Source organism: Cyanistes caeruleus, chromosome 4, assembly GCF_971803275.1.
Source record: "Cyanistes caeruleus chromosome 4, bCyaCae1.hap1.1, whole genome shotgun sequence".
Lineage (NCBI taxonomy): Eukaryota > Metazoa > Chordata > Aves > Passeriformes > Paridae > Cyanistes > Cyanistes caeruleus.
The window spans coordinates 59,639,150-59,652,795 of NC_141704.1; the positions used below are offsets into that span (position 1 = coordinate 59,639,150).

The 13,646-nt window shown below is 44.5% G+C and overlaps 1 protein-coding gene across 1 annotated transcript in view; it reads left to right on the plus strand.

Moving 5' to 3' along the window:
• LOC111930012 (uncharacterized) overlaps nt 1-13,646 on the plus strand; it is a 34,499-nt gene that overhangs the window by 17,961 nt on the left and 2,892 nt on the right. Inside the window, exons 3-5 of the mRNA XM_086885025.1 lie at nt 8,856-9,094; nt 9,827-11,598; nt 13,146-13,286. Of these exons, the coding sequence (XP_086741151.1) occupies nt 8,916-9,094; nt 9,827-11,598; nt 13,146-13,286 (2,092 nt within the window). The 5' untranslated portion in view covers nt 8,856-8,915. The remainder of the gene's footprint in view (nt 1-8,855; nt 9,095-9,826; nt 11,599-13,145; nt 13,287-13,646) is intronic.

Here is a 13,646-nt window from a genome sequence, read left to right on the forward strand (position 1 = left end):
AAAGAAAATGCAAATCTTAGCAAAACCAAGACCAACCCTTCTCTTTAGGTGTTTTCAGTGGATGAGCTAAAGATAATGATGTCAAGTAGTATTATTAAGCTAATTTATTTAATGCAAGCTGATCATCACTGTTTTGACATGTCCAGGCAGATTTAAAAAATAGGAAAGTAGGTAGAAACAAAGAAAACATTTGTGACTTTCAGTAACAGAAGAACCGTTCTGAGATTCCTTTCTCCAAGCAGCTGGTCCTACAAAATGTCAACATTTTCCCAATGGCTTGGTGGCAATTACAGATCAACAGAGGTAAAGCCACAGTGACAGCCAGTCCTGAAGTCAGCAGGGCAAACCTGGGGTCAGAAGGGAAATGGAGACACCAAGAGGCAAATGGCAGGAGCTACAGAGGAATCTGGGACAAGCAGGGAGGCCTGGAGTCCCTCTGGGATGTGGGCAAGGGGAGTCAGGGTCAGGGGTGGGCAGCGAGATGTGAGGAAAGCCCTTGGATGCAGGCAGAGTCCTTTAAGTAAATGTTGTGGATGCCAGAGGTTGCTAGGCAGGGACTCGGTGGCTGCCCAACAACAGGCACACAAACAAACAAATAAATAATAAATAAATAAAAGCACTAAAATGCTTTGCTGGTTCCTGCCAAGGGCACCTTGGACAAAGGCAGATACCAGCATCCAGGGTGGAGCTCAGTTCTGCTGGCTCCCGGTCCAGCACCCAGCCAGGAGGTCGAGATGCCACTCTCACCCTGCTTTCAAAAGGAAACAACAGACAAAGCTGTTACCCTGGAAACTTCCAGAGCAGGGGCTGTTGCAGGAACAGACATTACGTATGCAAATGAAAGCATCCAGGCACAACAGCTTAGGGAAGGAAAAAAAAAAGTGCAAATAGCCAGATTAATATTTGCAGAAATAAGTGCCTGAATCCAGAGCTAGGACTTTAAATAGATAATTTAGTTTGCAGAAGCTCTGAAAGACTGCAAGAAAAGAGCTTGAACTTTTCATAAAAACTTAGCTAGTTTACAAAATTGCAGCCTTATTACAGCACCAAAACCTGCTGTTGAGACCTGGCATAAAAACACAGCCCCACAAAAACCTCTGCTGTCTTTTATAAGAGTGGCTCCAAAGCTCAGCTCAAGGCTTTTTGCATTATTTCATGCATAAATTCATTTCAGGCACATGGCATCTATACAAACTAAATGGGTTTGGTTTTCTCTGTCCCCCAAACTCAACTCAATTTATAGCTCCCTCACTTTCCCTCTGTTAAACTCAGTCAAAACCTCAAGAGCTGCCTTTCCACCCCTCTTTTTTTCTCCCTATTATACTGATAAGCCTCCGTAAAAACCCTGGAGCGCCTCAACATGAGTCATGCACATACTTACCAGAGCCTTGGAGCAAGTCTCAACCAACTCTAAAATGTGACAAATTGGCTGTCTTTAATGCTCACATATTAAATATTTAGGGATTACTTTCAATCCCCTATCAAAGATCTGGCTTCATCACTGATAAATCATATAATTCCTGAAAGAGATGGAAGCAGTCACAGCTGCCTCTCTGTAGAGGCCTCAATCATTATTTTCACAACACTTTCCCTGAGCTGTGGTTTTCTACGCAACACTTCACCTACAAAAGGACAACTGGCATAAACTGAAAAATAATAGAGGCAGAAACTGAATCCCACCCATAACTCTGGGCAACCAAAGGAAGCTGTAAACATTGTTAAGAGTGAACATAAACACTACATTTCTGTAACTGTCATAGAAACCCCTTTGTTTTAAATTGATACCATGCTTTCTTCCCCTCTTTTTTGTTACTCCTTTGCAACTGAGGCAGCCCAGCCTCAAGTGCTTTGCTGAGGATATGGATTTTTATTCTGCTCAAGTGCTTTTAGCAATAGCAGGAGCAGCTTGCCCAGACAGCTCCAAGGGATGCAGAAAACAAATGGCCTTTTTCAAAATAGGCTTCCAGGGACTGACTTCCACCTCGGTGTCATGAGGAAACAAAGCTTGTGCAATTGCAGTATTGCAGCCTGTCCCCTCCAAGAACCCGGACCTCTCCCCAGCCAGAAAAGCCTGATCCCGTTATTAGCCAGTTTAGAGCATTGGGAGCAGGAGGGACCTTATTGATGCCTTGGAAATTATGTTATTTCAAGATTTATTTGAGAACTAGAAGTTGGCTAAAGGACAGAAATTCAAAACCATGTCCCCACTGAGGGAGGGAAAAGCCAAAAGCAGCCCTGCTCAGCTCCTGGCTGCCCTTCCCCGTGGAAAATACAGCAGAGGACAAAGCTGAGATCATTAAGTCAGAAGAAAGGGAACTGCAGAAAAACCTGAAGGAAACCAGACTCCTGGTCCAGACTCAGCTGCACCACTCACACAGCGATTTGTTTAGTCAATTGCCAAAGTAAAACAAACACCAAAAGAAAAACATCTGGGAGGATAAATTGGTGAGAGGGTTCTGGCTGTAAATTTCCTTCCTTTCCCCCATCAGTTAACAACAGCCTCTCAGCTTCTGCCACACAGAAAGGCACGGGGGCTCAGCTGTTATTTACTTTTTGGAGAGAGCTTTAGGACTGGCTTTACAAAACAAGCAGAGGTGAAGGAGGGATAACAGCTCAGCTGCCCGGTTTTCAGCACTTCTGGAAGAGCCTAAGGGGGAAAGAGGTGCTCTGCACACCCGGAGCCAGCCAGCCTCTCACCCACTGGGCACCGCTGCCATCTCTTCTGCAGCTTCCCCATCACTTCCAGGCACGACTGACTTCGCTCTCCTTATGACAAGATCCACAGCTGATCACATGGAAATGTGACCTTTTTTCCCTTCTTTCCAGCAGAGAAGAGAGAAAAGGTCTCATATGAAGACCGAGCAATGTCAGCATCACCTGTGTTAGTGGAGTCCAGCACTGGGTTTAGCAGAGAGCTGTGAGACACACTTGGGACTGGTGCCAGGGGCAGGGAGCTCTGTCCCAAACTGTCACATCAGCTGAGAGCCAGGTGAAACTGAGCCCATTGAGTGAAGCACAAACCATTTCAGTGTTCTTACAGCAGCTGGTCTGAGAGCCTGCTCTGGGAAGGCAGCATCGCCGGCTGAATGCAAAGGCTGGGCCCAGGAGCAGCAGCAGGCACCATAAATAAGGTCCTGTCAGCCTGGCCATTATAAGCCCTGTACTCCTTGTTTGGTACATATCCCACCCCCTTTTGAAAAAACCACACAAGGTTGGAACTTGCACACCAGCTTCTGTCCTTCCCTGGGGTTTCTGGAAACCTCAGCTCTGCTCAGACTCCTCTATTTGACAAAAAAAAAAGGCAAAAAAACCAAAACAACAACAAAGACTTTGCCAGAAGACTTCAGCCAATAGCTCTTTTTGCCATGCAGCACAGCTCAGAGTAGTCTCAGTTGACAGGATTTCTAAAATCCCTTTCGAAGTGACAGCCCATGTTGGTATTAACAGCTGGAGAGAGATGCAGTTTTAATGGGGTTTTAAAGGTTTGTAAGTCTTACAATGAATTTAACAGGTGTAAAGGCAAAAGCCTCCTTTATGAGCAGCTCTAGCACCTTCTCCCATCTCCCTTCCCACAGAGCAGTGCTACAAACAAAACCTTCCTACAACAGAGCATCTTTATTCAGGCCAACCTAGTGATCTTTCCCTTAACAGCATTATTACATAATTAATAACTTTGAAAAGGCCAAAATTTAATATTACTTCAAAGTTTATGAAAATATGGTTTTTCATGTAAAAATAAATTTGAATTTAACACATTTCCCTCATTTTCAAAGAAGCTGAAATGGAAGACAAAAAGATGGTGCTTTAGAAAGTGAAATCATTGAAGTAAATTCTTTCTCCTCATTTTTTAGCTCTCCCAAGGGAAAAAAATCCAACAAACAGCTAAGATGAAATAGTGAGGGCTTGTCTGAGCAGGAAAGCTTTATCTGCTAGATATGTAGCTGTAAGTGCTTGAGTCCTTTTAGTATAATCTTTTCCAGCTCAGTTTAATCAGTTTGCAGAGTCATAAACTGAGCTTTAAAGAGAAAAAGAGAACCATAGCTTGGGAGGGAAAAAAAAGCTTATAGCAAAACAACAGTGTTCACATGGGTAGGTAAAACAAAATTTAACCTTGGTATAAAATCATCCCTTGACTTTCATGTTTAAACTTTCCCACATACACAATTTCTCAGAGGAAACATAAAGGTTTGGGAGGGAAGTGGGGTGGGAAGTGAAAATACTTTCCCACTGCTAAGCAGAATGAGAAACAGCAGCAAGTAAAGACAAGGTTTAAGAAGCAGCTTTCCCTCAGATGTTGCTCCTTTTTCCTTTCCACCGTTTCTCCCATTTGTTTTAAAATAAGAGCAAAAGAAATAAAACCCGAGGCAGACACTTAAAGATAAAACACCAGCATGATTACAATTAATAAAACTGGGGGTGGGGAGGGGCTGCATTATTATTTTGAAGAAAGGCATGAAAAGAAACCCAACCCTTATTCTGACACTTATCCCAGATACCAAACCTTAACTTTCTAAGTAATTAACATTTGGCAACACAGGAGTGCCATGGTTGTGACACCCAGGTTGTAACATACAGGCTCCTTTCTCCCACCAGATTAATTTCCGTCTTTCCCAACACCCAGTTTCCAGGATTCTGCCTTCCAGAAACAGGCAACGTGTTAATTGCCACATTCCAAGCAAAAACATCTCCCACATCTTGCACGAGACTCAATGCACCAACAGCCAATTTTCAGGCATATCTCCACAGGTTTCTAGGCAACCCCAACACAGGAGGCTATTCCTGGAATTTAATGGAAGTCAAAGGTGGAAAACACATACTGGACAATTCAGCAGAACATGTGCTACTAGCAGGCTTCCCATTATGTCCGCACAAACCATTCTGACACTGCCTGGCAAGTTATCAACATATATGGATTCCAGGACTGCCAGCACTGCCAGCTTCAGACATTGCAAAAATAATGAATCAGGCCACCAAAACACTGTTCTGAAGTCACCTCCTGCTTGGTGAGTTGGCTGGGGCTACTGGGAAAAGATCTAGGTTCCCTTTGCAGCAGAGAAGCAGCCTGTAATATCAAAGACACTTGAAAGGAAGTTAAAATTGCCAAGCAATTACTTGATTCCAGGTGCTGGGGATTTAACAGATACAAAAAACAACCTAATCAAAAAAACATTACCTTTATGTTGCAGGCTGTAAAGCCATTCTGGGCTATTTAGAATGTTGCAGGAGACCCTAAACCCTGCCAAGCAGGTTTCCTAAACATGGACAGAGAAGTATTGGACATTTGTTCCCCATTTCCTCTAAGAAAGAGTGACAAGAGAGTGCCTTAGGCAGGAGCAGCACAGGGAAACAAGACAGTCACAATTTCCATTTTAAAAGATCATCTGAAAAGAAAACAGAATATAGTGTACCCTTCAGCTGTGTCCTTCGGTGTTTTAGATAATGATTAAGGGGTATTTCTTCCCCCAGTTTCAGAGTCATATTTGTATAAATGCAGCACACACCTGTAGGAAAAAGTGTCTAAAGCTAGAAGTGAAGCAAAATAAGTAAGTTATTTTTGTCTTTACAAGTACTTACAGGTACCCCAAAAGATCCTGTTTCATTCAGTTGCCCACCTTTATCTCTGCACCCTGGTCATGAAATCACATGAGAATGGAGTTATTCCATAAAACTTTTGATATTTCTTGGTTCAGTGTGGGGAAGATTAGCTACATTTGTTCCCAAGTTTGCCTGCATTTAGACAGAGAGTAACATTTGAGTTTCAGAGAATCATAAAGAGACCTTAAGGATCATCCATTTCCAACCCCTGCCATGGGCAGGGACACCTTCCACTATCCCAGGTTGCTCAGAACCCCATCCAGCCTGGCCTTGGGCACTGCCAGGGATCCAGGGGCAGCCACAGCTTCTCTGGGCACCCTGTGCCAGGGCCTCACCACCCTCACAGGGAACAATTTCTTCCTCATATCTGATCTAAACCCACCCTCTTGCAGTTTGAAGCCGTTCCCCCTGTCCTGTTACTACGTGCTCTTGTATGAAGTCTCTCTCCCATTCTCATTTTTGTTTTCATCAAAAGCCATTTACCCAACAGACTGCCACGTGCCTCTGTTGCAATTTAGCAAGAACAATTCATTATGAGCTCAGTAATTATACAACTGTGAAGATTACAGGGAGGCTCCGGGGAAATTTTAAGAATCTGATTATTTTAAGCAATTGCCCATTTATGTGAGGTTTCAGTAAGTTTATACCCAGAACATCACAACAGTAAGCAGTGTGAAAATATTCTGCCTCACCTGACACTGCAGAGTAAATACATGACATCTGCCTCTGTCAAAGCCAGGAGGACAAATGTTACTAAGGAGAGACAGGACCCAAACAGGTGAAACAGTCACTGACATTCCTTCACCTGAAGCAAAGGTGTGTCCATAGGCTTTGGATCCCTGAACTGGGCAGATGTTGCCCCTCCAGGGGTGGTTTGGAGTACTGTCAGCTCACAGCAACCAAGTATTCCCATCATTTCAGAGCATGCTGATGATTCATGCATGGTTACATGGTAATATTTACTCAGCTCTCAGGAGGCAAATTCATTAGAAGGGATTAGTCAGCTGTCAAGCACCCATTCCCTTGCATAAGAATGACATTCCCTAAATAAAAGTCCTCATCTGCAACTTGAACTTTTGCCTCACCACCTATTCCCTCTTTTCATACGGGGTGAATGAGGACTTGTCATTGTTTTCAGGGATTGCAGGAGAAAGGAACATGGGAGATGCTGACCATAAAAAATGGAGAGGTGAATGTAATAACTTGTTTCTCAGAGCAGCTGAGCATAATCAAAGAAACACAAACCTTTGATTTATTCAGGGCCAATCACGGTTGCAAGGGAAACTGACTTTGCTGGATAAAGATTCATTTTTGGCCAAATGCAGACAATGACATCAAGCACTGCACACCTATCAGTAGGGCAAGCAGGTTTCTGTTTTTTCTAGAGTATAGGAACACACTGCAGGCTCTAGCAGATCATTGTCTTTTGGCAGATATCACAATATTTTTGTCTTTTTGTAAAATTTGCATCACCACTTCTTTCTCTATCCAAAGCATGCTCTACTTGTGGCTAAAATGGAAAGGATCTGTGCAACAGGGCACAACAGAAAGCTTGGTGACTACTACAAACACATCTACAAACAGATGGAAGAAAGTACATGTTAAAAACCAGCAGAGCAGAACCTGATTCCTTGATAAACAGCCACTGAGTTTGTAAGGCCAAAGCAAAGCAGGCTGTGGTTTTCAAGCCATCCTGCTGTCAGAGCTGTACCAAAAAAGAGCACTCCCTGCCCTGCTGCCGCAGTCATCTGGCTCCAAAACATCATCCATGCCTTCTCAGTTGTATCATTTGGGCTAGTAAATGTTATTTTCCTCTTGTATGCTTTTAAATAAAGCTGTCCTAAGCAGGACAGACCAAGCATTTTGTATGCACTGCCCATCTAAAAGCTGGAAGCCACTCAGGTTTGTGAGAGCCCTTATTTCTGCTTTTATCCTCTCTTGAAGAAGCAGCATCAAACACAGCAAATCGAATTCCAGCCCTTGATGCTACAGAGCAAAGGATGATGAGTCTCAGCCTGCCTTTGTCCCCATGATCAATGCCATTTGCCATATTCACCTTTCCCTTGGTTATCACTACACCACAAAATCCCAGCGGGTCAAGTTACTGCGCTGCTCACCTGGCTCTGCCCTATGCCATATGTTGGAGGCCCCCCCCTGATGAGGCCCTGGTGTAGCATTTCACCTCTGAGTGGGCATTTATCACAACGGAGACAGAGATGGGAGCAGCATCGAGACTGAAGGCAGCTGGGTTAAAAAGCATCATGAAGCAGCTTTGTGCTATGTTTTGTTTGCCCATGGAAGTCCTTCAGCCAAACAGAGCAGCAATGGTGAGTACTGAGGCTTCTTAAAGCCCAGAGCCCTCCCCAAATGTCACTGTGACCCAAAGAGACCAGCTTTAACCCATGCAATGAGAAGCCTCGGACATTTGGCAGTGTTCTGCTTTGCTGATCTGAGGAGCACGTGCCCATGGGTTTGGGTTTCTCTTTACCCTGCAGCTCCAGTAGCAGCACCCGGCTGCCGGCAGTGCTGCAGGAGGATGGAAGATGCCTGCAGGGACCCAGGGCATGCCCAGCACAGCTCTCCTGCCTCAGGATCCCCTGTGCTCCCAGGGCTGGGGATCTTGCCCCTGCTCCCTCTTCTCTTTGCGCCACTGTCTGTCTGTGTGAGCTCCCCTTCTGAGGTTGCCAAGGCACTGAATAACAGATGGGAAGGAACAAAGAGCCCGCAAGGAATAATTCCAGATGCAACTGTCCTCATGGGAAAAATATTCTATTATCCAGTGCCAGCGCTTGCCTTTCAGGGAAGGATAACTCAGTACAAGGTAATGCTATTCAATACATTTCCTGGTACAATCCTGCAGCAAAGACATTCACTTTAAGTTTAAGGGGAACTCACTAAAATTCTCCTTCTAGAAAGTGCCTCAGATGTATTAGAAACAGGTAGAACTGATAGCATAAATCTCACCATCTTTCACCTGCCAATGAAGCAGTTCCCTAGAAATAAACAACCTACATACATGTTTTATCTACCAGCTGTGTAAATAATGCAGGGTCTTGAAAATGGACATAAAGTGTTGCCACTATGGTAAAAAACACCCAAAACAAGTGCTACATGAAAAGCCAAGGCTCTGTGGTTTCTAGGATTTTCAAAAGGATCAGTTGTGCCCGTTTCTGAACTTTTGTCCAGCTAGAGCTTAACTGCAGTAGTAACACCATTTCTTATCACAAATTCTGTTTCTCTGCCATCCTCTAATGGAGCAGGTCACTTTAGCCAGTGGTGCAGATTTGCCAAAATGGTTGGAATTCAGCCCCAAAACAAACATGCTGCAAGGGCTGCCAATGGCAGGGGAGGGAGGAGCGTACCTGCTCAACCTTGCTGCCTCTGGAGGGGACCCTGACCAGGAAACACTGAGGGCTGCTGGAAATTTCACCATCCATGTGAAGGACAGCAGTTTATCCTTGGAAATGCAGAACTTGCAACACATGCCAAACAGCTACAGGTGAGTACTGCTGGCCTCAATGGCTTCTGCTCTAATCAGTGAGGGGAGAAAAAAATGGTATTTTTCAGAAAAAGAGATGGGGTGCTCCCTAATTGCCTCAGGGCGGGTTTCTTCCTGCTGTGGAAATGTGACATCAGGGAAACAAAAACAAAACAAAACCCCGCAAAATATTGAACAAGTGCGTGTTGAATATAAAAGCAGGGGGCTTGGTTGTCCCAGAGCAACAGTGCACAGCAAACATGGGCAGGAAGACTGCAAGCCCTGCAGCACAGGGACAGTGATTCTCCATTGTACAGGTGGCATCCAGCCTCCCTGCTCCAGTTCCTAACTCTTCTGTGAGCAGGGAGAGAGGCAGGCACCCAGTGAGGCTCCAAATTGCCTCCACAAGACACTGATTGTTACCCTTGATGGTACTTTCTTAGTGTAAGTACCTACATTTGATGTCTAACAGACTGGGAATATCTCTGAAGTGAATTACTTCCACAATGAGGACAGCATTTGGAAAATTCAGCCCATGCTGCTGTGTTCTGCACAAGCAGTTGGATCAAACTTAGCAATCAGTGAAGTTAGTGGAATTGGGAACATTCATATATTCAAGGAGAGGGAAGTTTTGGATTAAGAGGTAAAATTTTGAGCAACGATTGACAAAATTCAAACAGGGATCTTAACAAAAACAGGGAGGGGTAAAAATAATTACTCTTAACCACTCTAATTCTGGACTTTCAATGTCAGGTGTGGGAAGGAAGCTCCCATCACTTGTGCTGAAATCATTCTCTCTGCTGGAGCAGCAGCCCTGGAAGTTCGGGAGCGCCTGTCTGTGGTGTGCAGGATGGCAGAGTACCTGCACCTGGACAGTTCCCTGCTGACCCTGCTGCAGCACACAGGCCCAGCAGCCAGGGGCTCACAAGTCCTGGCTGAGGACACCGGGCGCATCAACCTCACCACCAACCACTACGTGGGGCTCTCCTGGCCCGTCACGTGTGGGGGCTTTGCCCTGCTCCGTGAATTCATCCAGGTCTTGCAGCACAACATGAACTCACATCACCTCTCACGGCTGCTAGGGTATGAAATTGAAGGCTGGAGAATACTCAGGAGAGGGGAGTATGAAAGAAAGTCTCCAAGACTACACCGCAGGCAATTAATGATCACACCAACACCTTCATTAAAACCAACTAGAATTACCCAGCGACCAGCTGCAGGAGAGGCTTCCAGACCTTTGTTCATTCCTGTGCCAAGCCAATTACTCACACCACTCATGCTATCACCTACTCAGAGCTTATCAACTTTCTGTGCAGAAAGTATAACCATGGCAAGTTACAAGATGCAGAATGATACCCACCTTGTAAGTCAGGAAAGCTTGATCACCTTAGAAATGGACTCAGCACAGGACATGCCAACTAACCCCACAGTTATGTTTGCAGACTCTCATTTCCCAGATCTTTCACCTTCACTGATGACTAAAACGAGGCTTCTCTTCTCTGAACTGGAAGTGCTGCCTGCTAGAGCTTCTGGTACATCGTTGATGTTAGAGCAGCCAGAGTCTCACGTGCCTGAGGTAGACTCCTATTTCCTTTCCAGTAAATCAGAGATATCCACATACCATCTCCTAGAGGACATCACTTCAGGCACAGAGCAGCTTTCCAGGCCATGGGTGATATATACTATTCAGGAGTGGCCTCAAAGCTCAGCAGTGGAATTTTCTCCCAAGACAGAATTACACTCATTTTTGCCAGGATCAATGTCAGAATCAGAAGTGCCAGATTACAGCAATGAGGCAGAAAGCCACTTTTCAGAACTTGAAAAGTTTTCTGATGCAACCCTCTGTCCAGAAGCACTCCCTTCACTATTCCAAGAAGCTTCAGTGAGGGCCACAACTTTGTCTGGCTTCACATCTCCCATCAAGGACACATTCCCAGCTGTCCTAGCAAGCAGCAGTCTGAGCCAAGTGTTCACTAATGGCTGTGAACCTCAATCTAAACCCTCTATGACTGTCCCACAGCCCAGTGGCTTTACATTTGATGGAGGGAAAAGCACAGCTTCTTCTGAGGCCCAAAGAGAAGCACAGACCCTCTATTCCAAATTGATTTTCAGTGCTGAAGCCTCAGCTAGCTTTCCTCACACATTAACCAGCACTGTCCCTGGTAAAACTGAAGCACCTCATGAACCAAGTCTGATCACTCTGTCCCATGCTGACACCACTCCAGTCCTTACTGTGCCAGAAGACTTTTCTGCCTTTCACATGTCCAGGCTATCCAGACCAGCAAATACATTTCCTCCTTACAGCAGCAGCATGCTCAGAACAGAGGCACAACCCACAAGGATTCTACCCAGTGGCACAGAGGAATTGCTTTCAGACAAAGATCTGGACACAAGTGGGATTTTGCCAAATGTCACTGAACCTACCTTGGAGTCACACAGCATTTCAGGCATCAAGCCAGATGCTGTAGAAACACCTCTGGTGACTTTATTTAATGCCACCTCTCACCTGCCCAGCAGCATACCAAGTATGTTTAAGATCTGACTTTCTTTTTTCCTCTTTCCTGCCCCGAGTCCTGCCAGAAAAGTTCAATACAGTTTCTAGTGCAAAAGCACAACTTCCCTGCACTAGGCATGTGCCAGCAGCAGTCTTCCCAATGAGGAAATGCAATTTTTTTTTGCTTAGCTGGGACCAGATAAGAGCTCAGCTGAATGATCAGGCCCAGCTTTGACCATCCTATCTAAGGAAAGATATGAATCCTTAAAAAAGCTCCAAAGGAACACAAGGATGGTCAGAGGTCTAGAAAACATGTCAAACTGAAATAATTTATCTAGAAGACAGAAAATACGTGGGTTTGTAAAATATTTTGTTTAAAAGATGAGAGGTGCTTTCTCAGAATCCCCTGGGAGCTAACACAGCGCTAATGACATTCAAGTGCAGTTAAGATGATTTAAGTTAGACATTAGATAAACTTTCTCACAGTAAGGATGATAAAACATTAGAAAAGATGCTTGAAGAACATTGAGGAGGGTTTTTAAGAACTGAACAATAAATATTTATCAAAAATGACACAGAAATAGTAGAGTATCCTTTGGAGTAACACATTAGGCCAGATGCACTTTTTAGTGTGCCTTCTCCAACTGCATGAATCTGTGACTGGCTTAAGTGTATAGTAGACAAATAAAGATGGTTTGTTTGTAGTGCCAGTTGGGTACATTTGTGGGATTATGCCTTAATCACCTTACCTTAAATCTGTAAAAATGTACACATGGTACATTCTAAACAGTTATGAAGTGCAGAATTCAGAGCCCTTCAGAGACATCTTATTTGTAAACCTTTATTAGACCTGCTTTAACTCTGTACCCAAAGCCTAAGTCTGCAGACTGAGGTATTTAGGTTTGCAATCTGGTGTCCCAGCAAGCATTATATGGAGAGAGACTATTTTACAAGAGCATATGGGGTGTGACAGGACAAGGGAATGGCTTCAAACTGACAGAGAGAAGGTTTAGATTGGCTATGAGGAAGAAATGTTTTCCTGTGAGGGTGCTGAGGCCCTGGCACAGGTTGCCCAGAGAATCTGTGGCTGCCCCTGGGTCTCTAGCAGTGTCCTAGGCCAGGCTGGATGGGTCTGAGCAAGCTGGGACAGTGGAAGGTGTCCCTACCCATGGCAGGGGGTTGGAACTGGATGATCTTTAAGGTCCTTTCCAACCTAGGCTATTTTGTGATCTGTCAAAGCCCACAGATGGACAATACAGCCCTAACACATAATTGTTATTAGTGCTCTTGGAAGTTGAGGCCATGTAGAAACATTTAAAAAAAAAAATAATAATAATCTTTTCTGTCCAGAGATAAAAGCCACTTGCATTCCCTCATTTTTTAAAGGGGAGGCTGAACTCCAGCCTGCTTCCCATGGTCCTTCCTGTGCTGGCAGAAATTGACATAGGTCTTTAATCTCATACCATAAAAGCTTTCAAACTGCATTCCCAACCCTGTAACACATTATTGACATAAGATTCCTTTTACATAGATCTAAATGACCTTTCACCTTAAACTGTAATGATCTCACTTTCACAGAGGTGGGTGAGACACTGCTGCCATCACACCTGGATCCAAGCACCCGGCTGTTTCCCTCATCTGAAAGACTACATTTTGTGGAAAGTGCGTGGATTCTTCCTCCATTTTCTGCTTCACAAGAGCTACAGACAGTAACCCAAGGTAAAAACAAGTTTACTTTTCTGTAACACAGCTTCTGAACACTGCTGCCATCCACCTTTTCATCCACCCTGCAAAGTGTCTCTGTTTCTTAGGTTTCCTGTACCAGAGCCCATGCAGTCCTCAGATTATCATGACCAAAATCTTTGTGTCCTCAATTCGTCCCTCCCTAATATTTAGGTAATATACAAGGAGAGGATAATACAGGATTATTTTACATAGTTACACACTACTTTGATAGTCCTTGCCATAAAGTGTAGAAAGCACAAGTACACAAGATCCAGAAATGGCAGGAAGAGAGCTTGTGACCACTTTTGTCACAAGCTGCAGGAACTCCACGTTCTGATCCTTCACTCCTTGAGC